Source organism: Polypterus senegalus, chromosome 14 (assembly GCF_016835505.1).
Source record: "Polypterus senegalus isolate Bchr_013 chromosome 14, ASM1683550v1, whole genome shotgun sequence".
NCBI lineage: Eukaryota > Metazoa > Chordata > Cladistia > Polypteriformes > Polypteridae > Polypterus > Polypterus senegalus.
The window spans coordinates 140,316,155-140,342,805 of NC_053167.1; the positions used below are offsets into that span (position 1 = coordinate 140,316,155).

Below are 26,651 nucleotides of genomic sequence, written 5' to 3' on the forward strand. Positions count from 1 at the left end.
TTCAAGTTAAAGGCAGCCTGACAGCCGAGCGGAGCGCAATTCAATCCGCAATGTCGGTCTGGTGGCTGTGGGAGCAGCTGGATGCTCGGAGCGCCCTCATCTTCATCGTGGTGCTGTTGCTTGTGTCCGATTACCTGAAGAACAGGGATGGCAAAAACTTCCCGCCGAGTCCTATTTGGGTGCCGTTTGTGGGCGACTTGTTGAGTATGACTTCTGATCAGCCGCACCAGTACTTGGCAAAGGTGAGTCCGAACTCCCGACTCTTCTTCTTCTTCTTCTTCCTTCGACTGTCCGACTCCAATACTTAGAAATAAAGACGACACATACAGCCAAAAGTGAATAAATAATAATAATAATAATAATAATAATAATAATAATAATTTCATATTTACATTTATATAGCGCCCTCTTAGTGCCAGTCTGCGGTAGTTGCAGAACAGAGAAGATGGCATTCGTCCAACTGCAAGTCATCATTATTTTACTTAAGTTTCTGCCTTCATGGTTTTCTTTTTCTTTCTTCCATTCTTTTTTATGGAACCGCAGCATGTCATGAATAAGCACTGGCTGACTGTCACCTGTACTGCAAAGCAGGGCGATGACACAGTGGAATCGTTTTTAAGTTCTCTGAAGAACCATCCATGTAAAAGGTTCCGCAATGAACTGTTATCTGTTTAGATCCATAACAGATTTTATGAATTAACTATGGAGAGATGGTGTGGTGCACTGGCACTCTATCCTGAGATTGTTCCTGCCTTGTGCCCCAGTGCTCACTACTTTAGACTCCAGCATCCCCACCATGGATGTGACTTATAAAATACCGGTGAGCTCTGCTGTGGCATACAATCATGCAGGATAAGTTTACTATTTTATTTTTTAATTTATTTATTTAATCCTCTTCCATTGCCCACTACACATTGAAGATTTCTGTCTTATTGAAATACTGTATTGGCTACAAGCCCAGATGTTAGGTCACCCCTTTTGTTTGTCATTTTCAATAGAAATGTCTGCTAAGTGAATAAATGTGAATGAAGGACTGATTTTATCTCTTTATGGAGTGAAATGGCTCCTTACTCAACCCAGTAAAGAGCCATTTAAGAGCCGTTAAAAAGTTGTCTCTGTCCAAATATTTATGGACCTATAAGTATATATATTGTCACGCTTGTCACAGATTTGCACAGTAACACAGGAGGTTGTAGAAAACAGGAATTTTATTCAAACACTGAAAACAAACATTTGTCTCTTTTTCAAAAGTTTAAACGTGCTCCATGACAAGTCGGAGATGACAGTTCTGCTAGGAACAGAGAATGTCAGAGAGAGAGAGAGAGATAAAAGCAAACAATCAATTCCAAAGCTGACAGGCGCTGTGCAAGGCTTTTAAGTACCGCACGAGAGGTTTATCACGCATTATAGCGCAAATAAGGTAAGAAGGGTAAGGAGCAATGCGAAGGTAGACTGTCAGCTGTTTCAGGGGTTTTCCCAGGAGCATCTGTGTCCTCTGAGGGTGCAATCAGCCCTCCAGCTTACAATATATAGTGTCCCCCAAGTGAAGAAGGGTCAACCAAACACGAATATTTTGTGGTACCTACACGGCCCTCCCTCTTTACTGATAAGTTACAAAAGAAAAATAACACCTGAAGGCATTAGAAAAGACAACAAAAGTAAGTGGCACTTAGTCAAGTGGTGCCTAAACATTATGGTTCTCCTGATGGGTCCTCAGATTTGGAGCTCATCTCTGTGATCAATGACTCCTTTTTCCGGGCCATCATCCCTTTGAGGCTCCAAGCCCGGAAGGGGCAGGGTCAGTTGCCCTCATTGACCGGTTTCTCAAGATTGTGGAAGAAGAAAATGACAAGACTGTTAGCAGCTGTGCCCCCTTTTAGCCCAGGGTGGTATGACATACTTGAGAATATCTTGGATAGTGATCCTTAGATGCTCCTGCGTGACAACATATACTGTACATGAATATATTTAAAGAAAGAGAGAGAATAGTGTGTAAGTGAAGAGTTTACCTTTGATTTCTGTTCAGCTTACAGAAAAGTATGGAGATATCTACAGTCTGAGACTTGGAGGAAGTAAAACTGTAATTGTCAACGGGTACAAGTTGGCCAGGGAGGCTCTGCTGACGCAAGGATATGCCTTGACTGGCCGGCCACAACCTGCTATTTATGACAGGATCTACAAAAAACCTGGTAATCATCTATATATACTGTATATTTATATTATATATATATTATATATATATATATATATAACATATAATATGCCTATGTCACCTGATAATGTTTTTGTTAGTAATGTGTAAGTAGAACTGTGTGTGCTTATAGACATTTTCAGATCTGAAAGTGGGACCTAAACAAAGATCTGACCAGAGGAGAGAGCTCTGCAAGTTTCTTTGTATAATGGGACTTGAAGGATGAACCTCCTAATGACAGTGAAGTCCACCACTGCAGTGAATATCTGGAATAATTACTTAGTAGGAATGAATAGATAGACAGACGTGAAAATAAGAGTTAAATAAGTAAAAAAAGCATAACATTAGATAGACACAGACAGATGAAAGGAACTACTCTGATAGATAGATAGATAGACAGATAGATAGATAGATAGATATGAAAGGCACTATATAATAGATAGATAGATAGATAGATAGATAGATAGATAGATAGATAGATAGATAGATAGATTGCACCCAAACACATGCTTATTTACAGTTTCCATATTTACCGGTGCACACAACCCAGTACTCTGTACCAAATCAACCATCAACCCATCAAGTCCAGGCCCTCAACAATGCCTCTCTCTCTCTTCTGTCCGCCTCCACTCCTCTCCTCCAGGCTTCGTCCTTTTTAAACCCGACTCCAGCTATCGAATGGAGGGATCGGCCCCTTTTATCTTCACCTGGACGAGCTCTAGGTGCATCCCAATGAACTTCTGCTGGCACTCCCTGGTGTGGTAGAAGTGCCGGCTGTGCACCCGGAAGCACACTGGGTGTCCCTTGTCTTCGCCACACCCGGAAGTGCTGAGGACCAGGGCTCTCCAGGCATCTGGGTGCCCCCTAGTGGTGACCACGGGCCTCTGTAGGGTTGAGCTTCCATGCTCCTTTCCTGTAGTCCCCATAGCCACCAGGGCGGTTGCCCCCCTCATGGTACGGAGGAGGCGTAATTTCTCCTTCGGTCCTTCCAGGCATCCCGGCTCTGTACCACCCCGCAATAGATAGATAGATAGATAGATAGAGTGAAAGGCACTATATAATAGATAGATAGATTATTTTTTATTCAGGATATCAGTGTGTAGTAGTCTGACCATTGGAATGTCACTTCTTTACCAATGTGCTCTTCAGGCTCTTCTTGTGTCACATTTCTGGACTTGTCATCATTTAATAACCCATCCTTTGCTATTTTGACATCTCCTGGTGTCCCCTTTCAGATCTGGATATTCTGTTGCCTATTTGTTTCAATGTCATTTCTTTCACAGTCTGCTATTTGCAGTTTGAGATCTAGCGCAGTCTGACTCCTGGGGTGCTGGCACTTTGAGTAATCTGTCTTTTATAGTAGCCAAGTTTTGGTGGTCTGTCACTTGACTGGTGTTAATTAACTAAGTTGACTTCACAAAACCATTCAGCAACATCCATTGTGAATCAATGTGGTCAGTTTCACACTCTTACTCCATTCCTACCCAATCATCAACTACCCCAAATCCTGATGTACACGATGCCCAAAAAAGTAGAAGAGATGACAGGGATGACCCATCAAAGCTTGAAGAGCAACCTGTCAACAACACTTCAGTGCCATCAATGTGGGGTGGAATGATGCTTCCAATATTGTGACAGACTGTTCCCGATGGAGGAAGCTTGTAAGTAAGTAAGTAAGTCATTTGGCAAAACCACCATTTGGTGACACTTTGAAACTGGACTGTCAGTCCAGTCCTGACCAAACTTCAGAATCATTCAAACTTGATTTCCACTTGTTCCTTAAATTCAGTCGAACAATTTTAGTGATGCAGTGTCTACAGAATGAATGGTTGCCGTTTTCCTCCTCTTCCTCCTATGTGTCCCTTTTTACCCAAACAGACTCCACTTTCTCCTGGCTCTAACATGCATTTGCCCCCCATGTAGGCATGGCATTAAGTAACGGGTACACCTGGAAAGAGCACAAGAGGTTCGTTTTGACCACACTGAGAAACTTTGGAGTTGGAAAGAAGAGCTTAGAGTCCATCATCATGGAGGAGGCCAAGTTCTTTGTAGAAGCCTTTGAGGAGGAGAGAGGTGAGTAATTTCCAAGCTCTTGGAGCTACTTTTTAGTTGGAGGACTAAATACATGGATTCCAGATTTTTGGACTTGCTATTATATGGAAAGCACATTGCCATCATTTGAACAGAGGGGGCTGCCATGGCTTTTCGTTGGTAACAACAAGTTGCATGGCTGACTCCCCAATGTAAGTAGACTGTGGGGTTAATGAAGACAGCATCACCTTACCAACCTTAACTATTTTTTCAATGTAATAATAAAAAAATGGCTATGCCTTTGCGTTTGTCTTGGCCCGCTCATTGAGGTTGTGGGATATTTTTGTGTTTTTTGTTTATTTTGTGACACTAGTCGTACGCGGTTTTCCAGCCGCGTTTGTGTACAATGGCATTTCATTGATCAACATTAGATCAGCAATGGAAAATTTCTCTCACATTACAACTATACCGTTTTACTATGACAGCTATTCCTCACTGTTGGTTAATGGCACCCGAGTCAACCTGCGGTCCCGTCAGAGGAAACGTGGAAAAAGGGCAGGAGTGCATGCGAGGTTTCGGTGTCTATGGCGCTGTGTTTCTGATGTGGATCATCCATCTTTACCTAAGGATTATCTGAGCAGGCTGGCGTTCGTGAGAGCTGTTCTGCCGGGATTACCTGACGTGTTGCTTCCCGCTCCCCGTCCGAGACTCCGAGTTCGCCAAGGGATTAATCCCGTACTGCTCCATGCTATCCCTCGTATTCCAGAAAATGCTAATTTGACGGCCGCGGTTTCTATGCCTCTACCAGCTAAGGTAGCACTGATTAATTAATGCACGTTCTATCGCAAACAAGTCATTTATTTTAAATGACTTTTTCACTAGTAGTAAATTGGATTTCGTGTTCCTGACAGAGACATGGCAGCGTGATTCTGATTTTACTAATCTGATAGAATTGTGCCCCAAGGACTGCTCTTTCATTAACACACAGCGGCACACCGGCCATTGAGGTGGGCTCGCCATGGTTTTTAAGAAGTTATTTTTATGTCATTTTGTTCCTACCATTTCATATAAGACTTTTGAACTTCAGATTGTTAAAGTCGGGTGTGTAACCCTAATATATTGTACTAGCCAACCCGTGGCGTACCATACGCCGCATAATCAGGCCGGTTTTTTAATAATTTTTAAGCACAGGGAGAAAATTAACATTTGAAAAATCGGTAATGTAATAAATCAGCAAGAAAAGCAACATTGTAACAATGCACGGAACAAACCAACACACAATCGTCCGTGCGGCGCTCAGGCGCGGAGGGTGGAACGGGAAGAGAGGAGAAGGACGTCCACTCCACTCTCTCCGTCATGCTGGTCTGCTGATTTCTCGTTCAGTATGCACTGCCCGCTCATGTGCCCACCTCGTCACTCGAGTCGTTGTCGTCTTTACACAGTTCAGATGCACCTGTGACTCACGTAGACTTTTCATTGCTCTGTGCGGTTTTGGCTGCCTTTCTATATATAATCCTCCAAGACACCCGACCACGGTGGTAGCGAGGTGGGAGGGCGGTGTGTACAAAGTGCAGGAGCATCTAAGAAGACGCATGTTTGTCGCAGATGCAAATTGCTGTTTGTAGCGTGTAAAACAGTTTGCTATGGTGCACGCGGTCGTGTGTTGTAACCTGAAAACTCGGTTTTTAAAGATTGCTCACTTCATTGTGTATATGACTGTAGGTGAATGAAAAGATGCAACTTGGGTGAGGGCAACATACAATACAGCGTTTTACACGCTGCATACAGTGATTTACATCCGTGACAAACATGCCTCTTCTTAGATAGTCCTGCCGCGTCCACCCTCGTTCTCGAAGCATACACACCGCCTGGTCATGTGGTGCCGCTGTGTGAACCGGTCAGGCACAGAGAAGGTCAGCTGCCGAGAGAGCGTCTCGACTGTTGCAGGGCTTACATCGGTGAAGCAGGTGAGACGGTAATGAAACAGAGGCACAGGGCTTATTGGTTTTTAAAGACTGCCTCCTTCATTGGGTTTTAACCAATGCACGGAACGAACTAACACACAATCGTCCGTGCGGCGCTCAGGCATGGAGGGTGGAACGGGAGAAGAGGAGAAGGATGCTAGTCTGCTGATTTCTCGTTCAATATACACTGCCTGCACATGTGCCCACCTCCAACTTGTCACTCGAGTCGTTGTCGTCTTTGCACAGTCGAGATGCACCTGTGACTCACGTAGACATTTCATTGCTCTGTGTGGTTTTGGCTGCCTTTCTATATATAATCCACCAAGACACCCGACCATGGTGGTAGCGAGGTGGGAGGGCGGTGTGTACAAAGTGCAGGAGCATCTAAGAAGACGTATGTTTGTTGCGGATGCAAATTGCTGTATGTAGCGTGTAAAACAGTTTGCTATGGTGCACGCGGTCGTGCGTCGTAACCGAAAACTCGTTTTTTAAAGACTGCTCACTTCCTTGTGTTTTAACCTCAGTTGTAAAGGAGTGTTTTAAGGATCCCATGGGATACCCCTCGCAAACAGTTTTACACGCTGCATATGGCGATTCACCTCCGCGAGAAACGACTCTATGAGCTGCATGTGACCTCTACAACAGACGAATACAAATGACGCCGGTTTTTCTGTGTCGTCTCGTCTGAGTTGGTGGGCGTGGCTCTGTGAGTTGTCGTCATATCCAATGGTCTTGGAGTTGGTGGGCGTGGCTCGTTCCTGCGTGCGCCATAGTGTCGGCGGCTTAGTGAATCCACACCCCTTCCGGCGTGCTTTCCATGGTTGTCTTGCCTTAGTGAATTATATATATAGATTTTAATTTATCCTCCACCTGGTGTGATTAGTCCTTTTCTTACTGATTTTCAAGATTTTGTATCCACCATTATTAAGCTGGATAGAATAATAATGCTTGGTGACTTTAACATCCATGTGGATGATATTTTATGTAGTGTGGCTTCTGAAATTCTGGGTATCACCGACTCTTTCAGTTTTGTTCAACATGTTGTTGGCTCTACTCATAGTGGGGGGCATACATTGGATTTGTTTTTTTTCTTATGGAGTTGGCTCGAATGATGTTACAATTTGTAATGTAACCTTTAGTGATCATAAGTGTGTTTTGTTTGACTTGTCTTCAGATTTAGAGCTGTCACCCTATGTTAACTCTAGGCGTACTTGTTTCATTAATGAGTCAGTGACCAATCAGTTTGTTTGTGGCATCTGATATCGGCAGTAATATTGATAATGTTGAGTTAGCAGTTCAATGTTTTAATGATATTTTAAGTAAGATCGCTCCTCTTAAAATCAGGCAGTGTTCTGTTACCCACTCAGTTCCTCAGATGAATGACTCCATTTGTAATCTTAGGCATTCCTGCCGAAAAGCGGAGCGCCTATGGAAGTTCATCATTCATACTTAAAGGATTTACTTGCTTCCTTTAATTCTTTGGTTAGGGATGCTAGAACAGCTTGTTTTTCTAATCTTATTCAGACTCACAAGCGTAATCCCAAAGTGCTATTTGATACTATTCACAATATTATTTCTCCATCTCAATCTGTTACTCAGGCTTTTTCTGATAGTGACTGTAATAATTTTCTTACATTTTTTTATTAAGGTTTACGCAGTCGTGCATCGTAACCGAAAACTCGTTTTTTAAAGACTGCTTACTTCATTGTGTTTTAACCTCAGTTGTAAAGGATTGTTTTAAGGATCCCATGGGATTGCCCTCGCAAACCGTTTTACACTGCATATGGCGATTCACCTCCACGAGAAACATGCCTCTATGAACAGTCAACGTGGCTCAGAGCTGCATGTGACCCCTACGACAAACGAATATAAATGACGGCGGTTTTTCTGTGTCGTCGCGTCCAAGTTGGTGGGCGTGGCTCTGTGAGTTGTCGTCGTATCCAATGATCTTGGAGTTGGTGGGCGTGGCTCGTTCCTGCGTGCGCCATAGGTGTCTCACTTGTTCTTTGGTTAGGGATGCTAGAACAGCTTGTTTTTCTAATCTTATTCAGACTCACAAGCGTAATCCCAAAGTGCTATTTGATACTATTCACAATATTATTTCTCCATCTCAATCTGTTACTCAGGTTTTTTCTGGTAGTGACTGTAATAATTTTCTTACATTTTTTATTGGCAAGGTTAATGTTGTTCGGGCTAATATTGTTCCCGCTGTCTTACCTCATTCACTCATGTTCTGAGTCATTTGTGTTCTCAGAAGTTTCACTTTCGGATCTTTCTGACTTGCTCAGGAAGATGAAACCTTCATCATGTCCTACTGACCTGTTGCCAACATCATTAATATTAAAATACAGTGACCAGATTTTTCTGTGGGCAACCTGGGACACCAGGCGGGGGGCCTCAGAAGCCAGATAGACTTTAATAATGGAAATGCCTATTTTCGTGTTTCCGGCACCTTATTCTGTACGAGTTTCTTCCATTTGAAACAATCATATTATTAAACCACAAACATATACCCATTTTCAAAGTAGGGTTCTATGCCATTGTTTGCTATTTTTCGTGAAATTACTGGCTAGATCTTGCCAAAAACAGTTCGTGAAAATTGACTGAACGACACGCTTTCCTGAAGAGCAAATAAACTCATTAGTGTACATTATTAGGTCAGTTACACTTGCAGGATAAACGTGCTTCATTCACAATATTGCATCCCACGTACATGTGCTACTGCTAGTGCGCGTCCCGACTTCAAAAGAAGAAACAGCAAACCAAATTCCAAAGAGGCAAGGGAAGAAGCAATGTCACTCTGCACTCTCAACTAAAGGAAAACAAAGTAAAAGACAGCTGTAAGTGTAAGGAACAGGCAAGCATCCGCAAATGTTGTTGTGACTTGTGTCAAATATTCATTCACTATTAATATATAAATTAATATTATCAGATACGACGAAATTTACAGAGAGTACAGTCTGCAGACTTGAGACTATACAGTAAAGTGGGTACAGCAGTACTTACTTAAAGAATAAAGAGCTAAAATGAAAGTTAAAAAAAATAAACTGTCAGCACTTTCAATTTTGTCCTACAAAATAAATTGGCAAGTTTAACTCGTTTAAGTTTTAACTTCAGTGAAAACGGCTCACCTCGAACGCCTTATTGGCGAGTGAATGACTGAATCAGGCATCAGCTCTTATATCAGGCTCAGAGCAGGAATCCTTCTATATAAAAGCGGTCGGGATTGTCCTTCCGTCCCGCGAGTGGAAAGCGTAGCGGTATTCCGTTTATCACAGACTTACTACTTGCAGCTTGCGGTACGAAGCGACATGATGTGAGCAGAGTTCTGGTGCTCCCATCGTTCCCTTGCTTTTGTGCGCGATGCGCTGGAAAAACAGACAAAATTATGTCTCTGGAAATAATTAATGTTGATGGAGTACAAATGCCTAACCACATAGTAAATATCAGGGGGGTTCAAAAGGGCGACCTCAATATAGAAAAAAAGTTTAAATTTCATCACAAAAATAACAGAAACTATGAGTATTAAAGTAATACCGCTCAAATGCAATATAACCAAATTAATAAGTTTGTATAAAATATCAAATTTGATCTACATATTGAATTGCCTTAAGAAGTGGTCAACTTAAAAGTCGGTCGCCTTAAAAGGCGGGTCAGCCTTGTAATAAGATAATTCCTGGCTCAGAGCGTAGCATAGCCAAAACGTGTCGTATCACAAGGCACGGCCGATACCATCCGACGATGCGTCCGCTTCCGCCTTCTCGCCTTCCGTGCGTTTCCATACTGCAAACAATGGCCACCAGCAGGCGTCAGACTCAGAAGAAGTTCGACTAACCGTCTGACGTCATGATGGGTAGAAAGAATGATTTGGAATCAAAAAGACTGAATGGGGCCTAGGCCTCTAAGGAAAAGTACGCATTTTGTCGGAAAATGCCACAGGCCGGGACATTTCCTGATCTTTTGGGGATGCCGGGACAGGTGATCCCAAAATAGGGACTGTCCCGGATAAATCGGGACGTCTGGTCACTGTAGTTTGAGTTTTATAGGTCCGTGCCTTTTGAATATCATAAATTGCTCCTTGAGATCTGGTGTGGTTCCATCGTATTTTAAACATGCTGTAATTCAATCATTACTGAAAAAAAATAATTCTGATCCCTTTATTTTGAGTAATTACAGGCCAATTTCAAAACTTGCCAAAGTTTTGGAAAAGGTGGTTGAACAGCAACTTTGTGCCTTCTTAGAAAAGCAGGGGTTCTTTGATTCTTTTCAATCTGGTTTTCAGAGGTGACATTCTACAGAAACAGCTCTTCGTAACATTTTTAATGATCTTTTAATTGCTGCTGATGCAGGCAGGTGCTCTGTGCCTGTACTGTTAGATCTTACTGCAGCTTTCGATACGGTGGACCATTGGATCTTAATTAATAGATTAGAGCTGTTAGGTGTCTCTGGCTCTGCTTTGGACTGGTCCTCCTCTTATTTGTCAAATAGGAGTTTCTCAGTTGGTGTGGCTGGCTTTTCATCTGACATGTGGAGTGCCACAGGGATCGGTTCTTGGACCTGGACTCTTCTCTTTATATATTCTTCCCGTATCACAGATTCTTAACTCTTTTAAGGACATCTCGTATGATCTACAGTGCATTTGGAAAGTATTCACAGCGCATCACTTTTTCCACATTTTGTGATGTTACAGCCTTATTCCAAAATGGATTCAATTCATTTTTTCCCCAGAATTCTACACACAACATCCGATAATGATAACGTGAAAGAAGTTTACTTGAGGTTTTTGCAAATTTATTAAAAATGAAAAAACTGAGAAATCACATGTACATAAGTATTCACAGCCTTTGCTCAATACTTTACCGATGCACCTTTGGCAGCAATTCCAGCCTCAAGTCTTTTTGAATGTGATGCCACAAGCTTGGCACACCTATCCTTGGCCAGTTTCGCCCATTCCTCTTGGCAGCACCTCTCAAGCTCCATCAGGTTGGATGGGAAGCGTCGGTGCACAGCCATTTTAAGATCTCTCCAGAGATGTTCAATCGGATTCAAGTCTGGGCCACTCAAGGACATTCACAGAGTTGTCCTGAAGCCACTCCTTTGATATCTTGGCTGTGTGCTGAGGGTCGTTGTCCTGCTAAAAAATGAACCGTTGCCCCAGTCTGAGGTCAAGAGCGCTCTGGAGTCGGTTTTCATCCAGGATGTCTCAGTACATTGCTGCAGTCATCTTTCCCTTTATCCTGACTAGTCTCCCAGTTCCTGATGCTGCCACCACCATGCTTCACTGTAGGGATGGTATTGGCCTGGTGATGAGCGGTGCCTGGTTTCCTCCAAACGTGATGCCTGGCATTCACACCAAAGAGTTCAATCTTTGTCTCATCAGACCAGAGAATTTTGTTTCTCATGGTCTAAGAGTCCTTCAGGTGCCTTTTGGCAAACTCCAGGCGGGCTGCCATGTGCCTTTTACTAAGGAGTGGCTTCCGTCTGGCCACTCTACCATACAGGCCTGATTGGTGGATTGCTGCAGAGATGGTTGTCCTTCTGGAAGGTTCTCCTCTCTCCACAGAGAACCTCTGGAGCTCTGACAGAGTGACCATTGGGTTCTTGGTCACCTCCCTGACTAAGGCCCTTCTCCCCCGATCGCTCAGTTTAGATGGCCGGCCAGCTCTAGGAAGAGTCCTGGTGGTTTCGAACTTCTCCCACTTATGGATGATGGAGGCCACTGTGATCATTGGGACCTTCAAAGCAGCAGAAATTTTTCTGTAACCTTCCCCAGATTTGTGCCTCGAGACAATCCTGTGTCGGAGGTCTACAGACAATTCCTTTGACTTCATGCTTGGTTTGTGCTCTGACATGAACTGTCAACTGTGGGACCTTCTATAGACAGGTGTGTGCCTTTCCAAATCAGGTCCAATCAACTGAATTTACCACAGGTGGACTCCAATGAAGCTGCAGAAACATCTCAAGGATGATCAGGGGAAACAGGAGGCACCTGAGCTCAATTTGGAGCTTCATGACAAAGGCTGTGAATACTTATGTACATGTGCTTTCTCAGTTTTTTTATTTTTAATAAATTTGCAAAAATCTCAAGTTAACTTTTTTCACGTTGTCATTATGGGCTGTTGTGTGTAGAATTCTGAGGAAAAAAAATAATTTAATTCATTTTGGAATAAGGCTGTGACATAACAAAATGTGGAAAACGTGATGCGCTGTGAATACTTTGTGGATGCACTGTATGTGCAGATGATATACAGCTTTATTTTTCATTTAAGCCTAACCAAATAAATACTTTGGTCAACTTTGGTTGATTGTCTGTCTCAGGTTAACGACTGGCTCAGTAGTTAATTACCTGCAGTTGAATTCAGGAAAACTGAGATACTAATAGTTGCTCCTCCTGTTCTTCATTCTGAGATCAGATTAAAATTATCTTCTGTCTCTCAAGTTATTAAGTCGAGTCTACGTAACCTTGGGGTTATTTTTGACCAGTCCCTGACACTTGATGAGTATGTACGGTCAGTCAGCCGCTCGTGTTTCTTTCATTTAAGAAATCTCTCAAAACTAAGAAATGTCCAGAACTGGAGATGCTTCTTCATTCTGTTATTTCTTCACGGCTTGATTACTGTAATGCTCTCTTTACAGGTTTGAGCAGGTCCTCTCTCTCACGCCTTCAGTTAGTTCAAAATGCAGCTGCCAGGCTCCTAACCCGTGCCAGCCGGAGTGATCATATAACTCACATTCTGTACACACTGCACTGGCCCCCAGTGTTTTATAGAATTCATTTTAAAGTTTTTGGTACTTTACTTTCAGAGCTTTGCACGGACAGGCCCCTGAGTACCTAACCAGCCTGCTCCAACGCCATACAGCTTGCCGGACTCTCAGATCTGGGCAGCAGGTTCTTCTCGTTGTCCCACGCACTCAGCTTAAAACCCGTGGGGATCGTGCCTTTCAGTCTGTGGCACCGAGACTATGGAATAGCCTGCCTTGTGGTCTGCGTGGAGTCGAGTCTGTTGATTCTTTTAAAATACAACTAAAAAAATTTCTTTTTAAACAAGCTTTTAATCGGAGCTGAATAGTTCCAGTTTGTTTATGTATTGTTTTTATTGGTTTTGTTTTAATTGTTTGTATTTGTATTGTATTTGCTGTTCAGCGCTCTGTGCCCTTTTGTCTGTGAGGGGCGCTATATCAATCAATCAATCAATCAATCAACATTTATTTATATTGCACATATTCATACAAAAAAATGTAGCTCAAAGTGCTTTACAAAATGAATAGAAAAATAGAAGACACAATAAAAAATAAACATAAGTCACCATTAATTAACATAGAAATATATATATAAATAAACTGCTACTACTAACTGAACTGCCGCTGCATGTCTACTGCATAGTCGTGACATTTAGAAGGAACGCGTTCATGAAAAGCAGATCTTGACCATTGCTATGCTTTACTATCTTTAATTTCTCAGGCCAGCCATTTAATCCTCATTATATGATTAACAACGCCGTCTCCAACATCATCTGCTCGATCGTCCTTGGTCATCGATTTGAGTACAGCGACAGCCACTACCGAGAGATCCAACATCTGATGAACAAGGGTGTATTTTTGGAAGGAAGTTGGTGGGCTTGGGTAAGAGAACATTAAAACTTGGAACAATTCATGAACGCTTTATGCTTCATAGGTAGTGATGAGCAAAACGATGCGCACAAAGTTGGATTTGAAAGGAAAACGCTGTGTTTCGCTTCACAAAAAATAAAAACTGTGAAATGAGTCGTATTTCGGTTTCTGTTAAATTTGTGCTATTCTCTTAAGAAGAAAGACATTTAATTCCTCTTTGGAAGCCTTTACATGCAGTAATTCTGTATATGTGTCTGCTTCTTATTTAGTATTTAAATTAAGATCTCTAGTGAATAAAAAGAATCAGTGTAATCGACTTCATTTGGCTGTGATTGAAATCCAATGGAATGAAGAGCCATGGACATCCATCTCGAGCATCTACTATGCATTTCTTTTTTTTTTTTTTTTGAATTCTATACATTATTACAGTAATTGTATTATTCATTAGAATTTAATTATACACTGTTATACTAGGGCAGCATGGTAGCTCTGCTGCCTCACAGTTAGGAGACCCTGGTTCACTTCCCAGGTCTTCCATGCGTGGAGTTTCCATGTTCTCCCCCTGTCTGTGTGGGTTTCCTCCCACAATCCAAAGACATGCACGTTAGGTGGATTGGCAATCCTAAATTGTCCCTAGTGTGTGTTTGTGTGTGTCCTGCGGTGGGTTGGCACCCTGCCCGGGATTGGTTCCTGCCTTGTGCCCTGTGTTGGCTGGGATTGGCTCCAGCAGACTCCCATGACCGCTAGTTAGATTCAGCGGGTTGGAAAATGGACGGATGGATGTTGTACTAGGGCAGCATGGAGGTGCAGTGGTAGCGCTGCTGCCTCACAATAAGGAGATGCATGTTCTCCCCGTGTCTGCGTGGGTTTCTTCCCACAGTCCAAAGACATGCAGGTAAGGTGCACTGGCGATCCTAAATTGCCCCTAGTGTGTGCTTGGTGTATGGGTGTGTGTGTGCCCTGCGGTGGGCTGGCGCCCTGCCCGGGGTTTGTTTCCTGTCTTGTGCCCTGTGTTGGCTGGGATTGGCCTTGTGTTAGGATATATCAGGTTGGAAAATGACTGACTGACTGTTATACTGTTACACAATAAACCCGCTGATTATCCATTACTTATTCCTTACTTTTACTGCCTTTCTACGCTAGTTACTGTCACCTCCATTTTATATAATGAGAACATAGTGAAAGCAAACAAACACAACAAAAAAGCAAGACGTGAATTTTATTTTATTTATTAAAAATAAGAATAAAAATAGAAATTTTGTGAGCTATTTTCATCTGTAAAATACAACATAATATATTGGATTAAAAAATAAAATGAATTAAAAAATCGGGAGTGCGCTCCCCTCGACTTTCTCGTGTACTCGGAGGAAAAGGTCATCAGAACCACATCCAGTTGTGCAATATTTCTGAAATATTATATCTCTTTGTTTCTCATCATAACAAATTGATAATATCGATGCACAATCACTTATCTTTATGTATCGTCGACAATTCAAAATGAGATTAAAGACTCATTTCTATCCACTTGCTTTCCGTGACCTTCAGTAATACTGATGGTTTCCTCATTGTGATTATGTAATCTTACTTCTGTTTATTATATATTTCATTTATGTTCATTTATTTTATTTCTATTTATGTTAATTGTATGTTTTTTTCTTCTTTTATTGCAAAGCACTTTGGCCACAGCATTCCTATGCTGTTTTAAATGTTCTATATAAAGAAATTGACATTGACGTTGTTTCCTGATGATCTTCTGGCAGCACTTCCTGGTGTGGCGGAAGTGCTACCCTCGCACCTGGAAGCACTCCAGGAATACCTGGACTCTCTTCCAGCAGCACTTCCTGGTGTGGTGGAAGTGCTGCCTTCCAGGGCTCCATAATTATCTGGGCATCCCCTGGCGGTGACCACGGGCCACAATTAGAACAATCTAGACGAGAATAGGCCATTCAGCCCAACAAAGCTCGCCAGTCCTATCCACTTGTTTCCTTCAAGAAAACATCAAGTCGAGTTTTGAAAGTCCCTAACATCTCAACAAGGGATGAGCTTCCAAGCTCTGTTCCCTTGGCCCCCACGCAGATCAGGGCGGCTGCCCTCTCGTGGCCCAGGGGAGGTATTGTCCCTCTCCTGGTTGTTCCAGGTGTCCTTGCTGGGTTGAATCACCAGCCGTCTGCCACACACGTTGACGCGTTCAATACTCATTTTCCCCGTTGTATATATGTATTCTTTGTGTTTGCTCCCAACCTCTCCTCCTTCTCCTCTAGATGGGCAGCACAGCTAGTCTGAACTTAACTTGAGCACAAGTGTTTGACTGTATCACTAAACTTTAATTCAAATGGAAGATAAACAAACCCCAGTACATGTGCCCAGTGTATCCATGCCCTACAGAGTTTGTGTGCCGTGACCCCCTTTTTCCCATGTAAGTGTCTTCACAATCCTACAAACAGTTGGCCTGGGGGTTCCCTTTGATGAACCAAGCATGATCGTCACAGCAGGGAGGAACACTGGAGCACTGACCCAATACAACCCACTACCATTATAAAACATAGTAACTCACGGCCCGCCAGCGACAGCCAGAAACACAAAAGAGGGTTGTGACCCAGTGATCGAGAAACTCTGCTCTATTTCTTCCATTTCTCTCCACCTCTAGTATGTAGTCGGTATAAATGGACACTGACATGCTGGTTTAACGTCTTTTTGAAACGATTCCAATAAGAAGTGACATCTTTTCTTCTTCCTTTTAGGCTTACAATGCGTTTCCTCGACTCATGAGGTACTTACCAGGGGATCACAACAAGCTTTTCTCAAGCTATGGAAAAGTTCAGGATTTTCTGAGAGAAGAAATCAGAAACCATAAGAAGGACTTGGACCCGACGTCCCCTCGTGATTTCATTGACGCCTACCTCAAGGAAATGGAAAAGGTCCATCTTGTGTCACTTGTATTTTGGTCAGGTTCAGAAATTGATGAAATGTACATGTCACGATGCTCTCATTGTGCAAAGATGAGCAGGATGGAGAAATGCAGGAGCAGAGTCGTCTTTTAACATGAGGCTTAGTTGTCCAGTGTGGTGTTCTACATGAATGAGGAACAATGAGGAGAAACAAAAAGAAATAAATTAATAAGGGCGCAAATGGAGCATAGAAGCAAAAGAGAAGTTTACGATTGTAATGAGAATCACATTTATTGGTCCAGTCTGCCGGCATGCAAGGAATCCGATTCTGTGCCTTTTTTGTTGGTGACTCTTCAACTCATTATGTGACAGACAAGATGAGATAAATACAAGACAAAGAATGTAAAGACATGCATACAAAGTGCATGGCAGTGCAGTAAAATAAATATTCAGTCAAGCATTAGTTTTATGTACGGAATTTCACAAGATAGTGGAGTCGATGGCAGAACTATTTGTGAGCTTGATGGCCTGCTGCAGTTCTGCTTTCTGCTTGTTTTGGCCTGGCAGATGGCAGAAGTTCAAAGAGGTTGTGGTCTGGATGTGAGGCGTCTGGCTCGATTTGTCCGTTCTGTTGAGATGAGTCTGGTATCTCCGCAGCCCCGGAGCCTCCACCCTGGGAGGACTTGGCATTTTGTGAGTCAGATGACCCTCCAACAGCCCTAAAACTAACTCTAGTGAGGGGCCACCTGTGATTTTTATCCCCACCCACTTTGTGAATCTGGAATAGGTCGATTCCTGAAAGGTGGGAAGACGAGCGACGGGGATCGTTGAGTATTCGCTGTAGCCTGTTCTTCTCATGTAGTTCTACAACCCATTTTCATACAAAGGATGGGCTCAATGTGCGTTAGGTGATATCAAAAAAGTAGTCACATGCAAAGAAAAACAAATTAAAATTAGATAATAATAATTATGCATACATTTCTATATATGTAAAATCTCTGTCTGCCTGTATGTATGTCTGTATGCTTTTCACGAGAGAATCACTTAACGGATTTAGATTGGTTTTTTTTTCTATAATTTTCTCAAACATTCTGGTTGAGGTGTCAGGGTTTAGCCTATGGGAAGCACTTCCAGGTCAGATGGAAGCTCCCCAAAATAAGAAGAGATTCTTTTGTTAGTGTCCTCTGGTGGCACCCAGAGACCCCAACAGGGTAGCCCTTCAAGTCTACAGGTCCTAATGATACCCTGCACATGTCTAAGCTGGGAGCTGACCAGAGAAGCACCTCCTCCTCCCTTGTTGGGGGGATAAACTGTCCCAGTCCATTCACTACGCCCCACCTGCCCAGACTGGGATAGGAATTAATAGCCATCCTAGCTGGGCTGCTTCTTCCATTATACTGTCTATCCATTATGACCTCCTGGTCGAGTTGCTGGTCCATCCGTATCGCCATTGACAGACTTTATGTGTCCCAAAGAAGAGATTTATATGATTAGATAGATAAACAGATAGATTTGAAAGGCACTATATAATAGATAGATAGATAGATAGATAGATTTGAAAGGCACTATATAATAGATAGATAGATAGATAGATAGATAGATAGATAGATAGATAGATAGATAGATAGATAGATAGATAGATAGATGAAAGGCACTATATAATAGATAGATAGATACTTTATTAATCCCAAGGGGAAATTCCCATACTCCAGCAGCAGCATACTGATAAATAACAATGCACGTATAACAGACAATAACTTTGTGTAATGTTAACGTTTACCCCCCTGGGTGGAATTGAAGAGTCGCATAGTGTGGGGTCTCCTCAGTCTGTCTGTGGCTGAAGCTGCTCCTCTGTCTGGAGATGATCCTGTTCAGTGGATGCAGTGGATTCTCCATGATTGACAGGAGTCTGCTCAGCGCCCGTCGCTCTGCCACGGATGTCAAACTGTCCAGCTCCGTGCCTACAATAGAGCCTGCCTTCCTCACCAGATTGTTCAGGTGTGAGGCATCCCTCTTCTTTATGCTGTCTGCCAAGCATACCACCGCATAGAAGAGGGCGCTTGCCACAACCGTCTGACAGAACATCTGCAGCTTCTTATTGCAGATGTTGAAGGACGCCAGCCTTCTAATGAAGTATAGTCGGCTCTGACCTCTCCTTCACAGAGCATCAGTATTGGCAGTCTAGTCCAGTTTATCATCCAACTGCCCTCCCAGGTATTTATAGGTCTGTACCCTCTGCACTGTCACCTCTGATGATCACGGGGGTCCATGAGGGGCCTGGGCCTCCTAAAATCCACCACCAGCTCCTTGGTTTGGCTGGTGTTCAGATGTAAGTGGTTTGAGTCGCACCATTTAACAAAGTCCTTGATTAGGTTCCTATACTCCTCATCCTGCCCACTCCTGATGCTGCCCACCATATCAGTGTCGTCAGCGAACTTTTGCACGTGGCAGGACTCCGAGTTGTATTGGAGGTTCGATGTATGTTGGCTGAACAGGACCGGAGAAAGTCCAGTCCCCTGCAGCGCTCCTGTGCTGCTGACCACAATGTCAGACCTGCAGTTCCCGAGACGCACATACTGAGGTCTGTCTGTAAGATAGTCCACGATCCATGACACCAGGTGTGAATCTACTGCCATCTCTGTCAGCTTGTCCCTAAGGAGCAGAGGTTGGATGATTATATTAATTACATAATGTGAAGAAAGTACAGCATGCATATGTGACAGTTTCATACTTGTAATGCCACTATTACATTAGACATTGCTTGTTTGATTCTATTAAAAATACCGGCACTGCTGTATCTGGCACTGACAGTGGAATATTTTGTGTTTTTTTCAGCGCAAAAATGACCCTGCAGCTGAATTCAACGACGATGCTCTGTGCTCAGACACCTTTGACCTGTTTGTGGCTGGAAGTGAAACGACTGCCACGGCCATCCGCTGGGCTCTGCTCTTCATGGCTCAAAACCCACACATACAGGGTGAGTGTAATTACAAATGTCCCATGATCCTTCACTTCAGAATGTTCTCTTTAGATTGGGAGGTCTGAATCGCCCTCATTTATAGGTGAAGGTGAGGTGAAGGAGAGTGAGTGACACTTCAGCAAGTACTTTCAGTGTAAGGGCGTAGCCCATGGGGAGCACTTCTGAGTCAGGCGGAAGTTCGCTCAATACAGCAACAATCCAATACAATACAATTTATTTCATATAGCCCAAAATCACACAAGGGCTTTAACAGGACCTGCCTTTTGGCAGCCCACCAGCCTTGACTCTCTAAGAAGACAAGGAAAAACTCCCAAAAAAACCCTTGTAGGAAAAAAATGGAAGAAACCTCGGGAAAGGCAGTTCAAGGAGAGACCCCTTCCCAGGTGGGTTGGGCGTGTGGTGGGTGTCAACAAAAGGGGGTTCAATACAATACACAGAACAGAACACAAGTCATCCTCAATACAATATAATAGTGCAATAGAAATATTACAAGTACAGAGCAGAATTCAACAGTAGATGATATCAAATAATAATATTTGGATTTGTTCAGAGAGTCCTGGAGACCTCGGCCATCGAGATGCCTCCCCCTATTGGCCATTCCACAGCTGAGTCAGTGCTGGGCCAGCCAATCTGATGAAAGGACCCCTGGGCAGTGGGCAGTGGCACCAAGTGCAACATTTTAGTACCAAGAAGGGAATCACAATAGGTGAGGATTAGTAACAAATTCTAATAATCATATTACTACAGTATCACGGGTGGCACAGTGGCGCAGTGGGTAGCGCTGCTGCCTCGTAGTTAGGAGACCAAGGTTTGCTTCCCAGGTCTTCCCTGCGTGGAGTTTCCATGGTCTCCCTGTGTCTGTGTGTCTTTCCTTCCACAGTCCAAAGACATGCAGGTAAGGTGCATTGGCAATCCTAAATTGTCCCTAGTGTGTGCTTGGTGTGTGTGTGCCCTGCGGTTGGTTGGCGCCCTGCCTGGGATTTGTTTCCTGCCTTGCGCCCTGTGTTGGCTGGGATTGGCTCCAGCAGACTCCCATGACCACTAGTTAGGATAGCGGGTTGGATAATGGATGGATATTACTATCACATAACTATCATATAACATTATCTCTATATATATATAAAATCCAACGTCTGTATGTCTGTCTGCTTTTCACAAGAGAACTACTTAATGGATTTAGATTGGGGTTTTTTTTACAATTTGCTTGAACATTATGATTGATTTTGCAACTTCTCTCACCGCGCTAAGTATCAGAGTTTGCTTGCAGTACCAAATTATTTGTGTGAATCTGAGAGACACGCAGCGGGCTGAAGGGAAGGGGGTGAGGCCCACCTCACTCAAGGGCCAGCCTCGGGGGTTTCCTTTCCTCCGTTTAGCTAGCGAATGAGAGAACTACTTCACGGATTTAGATTGTTTTTTTTTTTTCAATAATTTGCTTGAACATTCTGGTTGACTTTGCAACTTCCTTCATTGCGCTAAGAATCATAGTTATCTTGCAGGAGCGATATATTTGTGCTAATCTGAGACAGATGCTGCAGGACAAGGGGAGGGGGAAGCGTGATGTCAGGAGTGGGGAGCCGGGCGAGGTCCTCCTCACTGTCCTGATAAGGTGCCATGTGAGAGGGCGGGCATCAAATTAAAAGAAGTGGGCTTTCAGGGTAGATGTTTTTAGATGGGTGCAGAATTGGCTCAGACACAGGAAGTGGAGGGTGATGGTGCAAGGAACCTCATCAGAATTGGGTGACATTAAGAGTGGTGACCAGCGGGGGTCAGTGCTAGGGCCGCTGCTATTTTTAATATATATAAATGATTTAGATAGATATATAATTAACAAGGGTGGCACAGTGGTGCAGTGGTAGCACTGCTGCCTCGCAGTTAGAAGACCTGGGTTTGCTTCGCGTGGCATCCCTGCATGGAGTTTGCATGTTCTCCCCATGTCTGCGTGGGTTTCTTCCGGGTGCTCTGGCTTCCTCCCACAGTCCAAAGACATGCAGGTTAGGTGCATTGGCGGTCCTAAATTGTCCCTAGTGTATGCTGGTGTGTGGGTGTGTGTGCCCTGCAGTGGGCCCGGGGTTTGTTTCCTGCCTTGTGCCCTGTGTTGGCTGGGACTGGCTCCAGCAGACCCCTTATTCATGCGAGTCGAAGTTGGGAGGTAGTGGACCATTAATTAGCGGCATGATTTTTTCATTTATTATAAGGCATTTAGAAATATTTCCATTTTCACTATAGATTTAAATGCTTAACTCACTTTTGTTGCTTTCATTATATTTTGCCCTTTCTCAGTGCAGTTTTCTCCCTTTATTGTATTTTAGTAATGACAACCAGCAGAGCAGACACCCGGGCAAACAACACTGAATCATGAAAGGCTGCAACTACTGTACTTTAACATCAGACCCACTAGTTAGAAAACAATGGATTAATTAAACAATTAGAAAAACAGAATGAACATTAAAAAAACTGCTAAGTATATTTTATTTTTATTTTTTTAACCAAACTTAGTTTTCTAATTTCTATATTTATATCTATATAAATCTATATTGTTTCCAAAACACAGAATCTGGGCAAGAACAGTTCACTTCATTAGCTCAGGATTCCAATTTAAACAGAAGCTGGACCAGGACCAACGTTGAGAACCCCTAATCTGGGGGATGAATCACACTGAAATTCTATTGGTCTGAGGTATGGCTGTTTGGGATTGGTTTTTGAATCAGAGGCCATTCTGTACCACAACACCCTGCTGGTGTAAGGATTTGGAGAGAGAATGTAGTCGTATGTACAAATGTGGTCGCTTTACCCTGCTTCTCTCTCTGACACCATGGCCAGAAAGACAACACACTGAGAAGCACAACTCGGCCGCCATATTGAGACAGGCATGCGGACTAAAAACGATGCCTTAACTAGAGACATTAAAGTAACTACAAGTCTGTGTGCCGCCTGAAACTACATATCAGCATTTATCAGGTTGTATGGTTGCCAATGTTCAGATGTATTTTGCTTATTGATATTATTTTAACAATATATTATCAATACCACATTATTTAAAGTTGTAACTTAACTCCTGCTTGTCTTTTACTCTGTGCAAAGCCCCGTCCACACAGACATCTGAACTGAGCTTTTTTCTGCTGTGTGTAGAGTCAGGTGAGCGCGAATTGAACAGCGAATGTTTTTATGCTCATTGCAGCGAATCAGATAATCAACAAGGGGTTTCACCTCTTGTGTTTTGTCGGATGTGTGTTTGGATGGCATCAAAAAAACATTGCAGGCAGCTTTTTCTTGGCGTCAATTTCTTCTGTGACGTGTGACTCCCTGTCTTGCACCCCAAAACACAAGGCTGAGTCTCAGTTCTTTAGCAACACCAGCTTTACTCATCTTTAACAACAGGGTTATTTATTGCAGTGGGAGCTACCACTCTCCTATACACAGACACAGCAAACGGGCATAGTCGGGGCAAGGTCAGTGGCCAAGTTATACCGTTCCCTGAATTTAGAATTTCGCTTGCATCACCCATCGGCCACAGGCGTGTATAGCGCAATCTCGATCGGTTCGTAGTTGTTTCTGTGGCGCTTTGCTGCTGCACTGCAAACCAGTGGTTCTCTCGGCAATGGAGAAACAGTTCTCCACAGACACGGCAGGTTTGCCCCGATTGGAGTAGGTCCTGAAAGAGTTCAGAAACCTCACACTGGCAAAATTCCAATGCGCGCAAAGAAAACATTTTGGATAACCTGATAAATCCCATGATTATGTATATATATATATACCTGTATATATATATCTGCAGTGGGTTGGCACCCTGCCCAGGATAGCTCCAGCAGACCCCCGTGACCCTGTGTTAGGATTCAGCGGGTTAGAAAATGGATGGATGGATATATATATATATATATATATATTGTGGCAGTAGGGGGCAGTAGTGCACCCTTGAACCCTCAGGTACGACTCCTGACACCAGGTAATAGTCCACGAATCTTTTATTATTTTTCGCAGTGCACCAAGCACCTCCCACACTCCTCACAAATCTGTTTCTCACACTAATAATAAACACAATGACCTCTCCTCCTCGCCCAGACACTTTGCTCCTCTCCCACCCAGCACAGCTCAGTGTCTGGACTGAGGCAGCGTCCTTTTATAGCCCCTGACCCGGAGGTGTTCCTGTCCCAGCAGTCCACAGTTCCTTATTCCTTCCGGGTCAGGGCAATCAGTCCATTACTTCAACCCGGGAGCACGCCATACCTTCCTGTCACGTGACCGTGACGTACTCCCGGGTCATAAGGCACAACAGAGCCCATAAGTCCCCCCACAGCGACTCCTGGTGGCGCCAAGGTATCCAGCAGGGCTGTGTATAAACACCACAGAGTCCATAAGGCCCTGCTGGACCTCGGGGCATGATCCTGCTGTCGGGAGAGCTCCTCCTGTCGGCCTGGGGGTGCGGACCGGCCTCGGAAGCCGGCAGTCTTCCACAGTTCCCCCCCCTTAGTGACGACTTCTGGGGCGGAGCGTCCGGCCCCGAGAGGGACGTCCTCCTCCAGGAGGACGCGTCGTCCGGCCTTGAGTGCGTTGCCCCTGTCCTCGAGCGAACCTTGGGGACGGTGTACCTCCTGTCTCTCGGGGACAATGGCGCCTCGTGGCCCGGTCGCCGGCAATTATAGCACCGACGGAGTCCTCCTGGCTGTTCCCCTCTGCGGGACCAAAAACATCTCGGGAACTCCGTCAGCGTCGTCTCCGCCCCTTCACCTGCCAGGGAAGTCATCATGGCCGCCTGGCGGCCCTCAAGCCTTCCTTCCATCCTGTTGGGAGACCCACCATTCCTTTTGGGGATCTCCCGCAATGTGGGCTTGCGTTCAGCCTGAGGCCCTCCATGGGAAGAGGAGAGCCTCTGTGCTGTCTGCACACCCGTTACCTTCCGCTTACTGGGAGTCGGCGTCATTTGCACCGTCCCGCACCGATGAACAGCACTATTCAGCTGCACCGGCACGAGCGGCGCATCCCCCGGCACTCCTACCATCGGCGCTACCCCGCACTTAAGACCGGTCGGGTCCTGGTGAGCCGTACTGCCCCGGAAAGCCACGCCATGCGCATGCCCCGGGCTGTTTGCTCCAGTCCCCGACCAATCGGTCATCGTGCCCCAGTCTCTTGTCGGGTACACAGTGCTTTGACACGCGCTACTCATTCTCCGCGGTGCCCGATCGCACTGTGTCCCCTTACTCTCTCGACACGGGAGGGACTCACCTGTACTCCCGCCGATCATCTCCGGAGCTTCCCGGCGCAGCCGCTGCACGAAATCCTTCAGCGCCTTTACAGGTGCTGCTGCCGTCGCTCCTAGTTCCTCCACTCGTTCCTTTAGGTCTTCGATACCCTGCAAGAAACGGTGCAGGGGCTCGAGGTATTTCTCGAGACCCCGTAAGTCCAAACAGTCAGTTACTACGGCCGGCTGCATTTTCGCTTCCGCGGTGTGCTTACCTTCCGGCCGGGAACCAATGAGCACGTCGCCTCCAGGCACGTGTTCCGCTGGGTCGTGCAAAGGCTCCTGGGAGTTGGAGTCCTCAGAGGGACGGCTGGCTACTACAAGCGGCTGCGATCTGCCTTCTCCTTTACCGCGGCAGACTCGTCAGCCACAACCCGCCCTCTTTGTCGGCGGCTTTTCTTTCGGCAGCGCCGCCCGCCTTCCCTCCCTTCGAGGAGGCTCGGACCCGTTAGGGGCGACCGCCTCGCCGGGCGGACTCGGGTTTCCTCCACCGTCCCGACAACCCCGCGGGTGACCAGTCTGTTGTCACCAACCGCGGCTGTCTCTAGCCGCCTTTCACCGCGACTTGCCTTCTGGGAGCCGCGGCCATTTTGCCGAGGCATGAGGCCGTCATCCAAGACGCCGCTGCAATCCTCCCGGCGGACGTCTGCAAAATAGGAAAACAACAAAGACGGGACATCGGGCGGTTTACCTGAAGCCGCCTCCGTAACGGAATGCGGCACCCCCGGACCGTCTAAGGAGTACGCTGCGCCCGGGATTTGTCCGTGTGCCGGGTCCTTCGCGGCCCGGGCTTGTTTGGCCCGTATCAGCGCTTTGTCTTCCTCGCTCCCGGTCAGGAGGGTCCAGGACATCGCGGCGTCCGTCATGCCCTGCAGGCGGCTGGGACTGACCTTCTTTTTTCCTGTTTTCTTTCCCATGGCCCTGTAGAGCGGGATAGCACGCACTGTTGCCGCTTCCTTGGCAGCGGGTGGTGTTGTGCACCTCCGTGTAAAAATGGGGATTCGACCGAGGGTTGTCTGCCCACACAAATTTTGTTTTTTATGCAGGTCCTCTGCCAACAGACGGCCAGAGAATCCTGCCGACTACGCCAGTGTGGCAGTAGGGGGCAGTAGTGCACCCTTGAACCCTCAGGTACGACTCCTGACACCAGGTAATAGTCCACGAATCTTTTATTATTTTTCGCAGTGCACCAAGCACCTCCCACACTCCTCACAAATCTGTTTCTCACACTAATAATAAACACAATGACCTCTCCTCCTCGCCCAGACACTTTGCTCCTCTCCCACCCAGCACAGCTCAGTGTCTGGACTGAGGCAGCGTCCTTTTATAGCCCCTGACCCGGAGGTGTTCCTGTCCCAGCAGTCCACAGTTCCTTATTCCTTCCGGGTCAGGGCAATCAGTCCATTACTTCAACCCGGGAGCACGCCATACCTTCCTGTCACGTGACCGTGACGTACTCCCGGGTCATAAGGCACAACAGAGCCCATAAGTCCCCCCACAGCGACTCCTGGTGGCCCAAGGTATCCAGCAGGGCTGTGTATAAACACCACAGAGTCCATAAGGCCCTGCTGGACCTCGGGGCATGATCCCGCTGTCGGGAGAGCTCCTCCTGTCGGCCTGGGGGTGCGGACCGCCTCGAAGCCGGCAGTCTTCCACAATATATATATATATATATATATATATATATATTGTCTACTTAAGGAGCCGCCCTGCAATCAAGGCAGGAGTCGAGTGAGGAGGAGGATGA

The 26,651-nt window shown here is 45.1% G+C and overlaps 1 protein-coding gene across 1 annotated transcript in view; it reads left to right on the forward strand.

Annotated features, from left to right (window-relative positions):
- The window catches only part of LOC120514536 (cytochrome P450 2J2-like), a 48,823-nt gene continuing 22,172 nt past the window's right edge, over positions 1-26,651 (forward strand). Inside the window, exons 1-6 of the mRNA XM_039734965.1 lie at positions 1-242; positions 2,027-2,189; positions 4,115-4,264; positions 13,649-13,809; positions 16,539-16,715; positions 19,521-19,662. Of these exons, the coding sequence (XP_039590899.1) occupies positions 51-242; positions 2,027-2,189; positions 4,115-4,264; positions 13,649-13,809; positions 16,539-16,715; positions 19,521-19,662 (985 nt within the window). The 5' untranslated portion in view covers positions 1-50. The remainder of the gene's footprint in view (positions 243-2,026; positions 2,190-4,114; positions 4,265-13,648; positions 13,810-16,538; positions 16,716-19,520; positions 19,663-26,651) is intronic.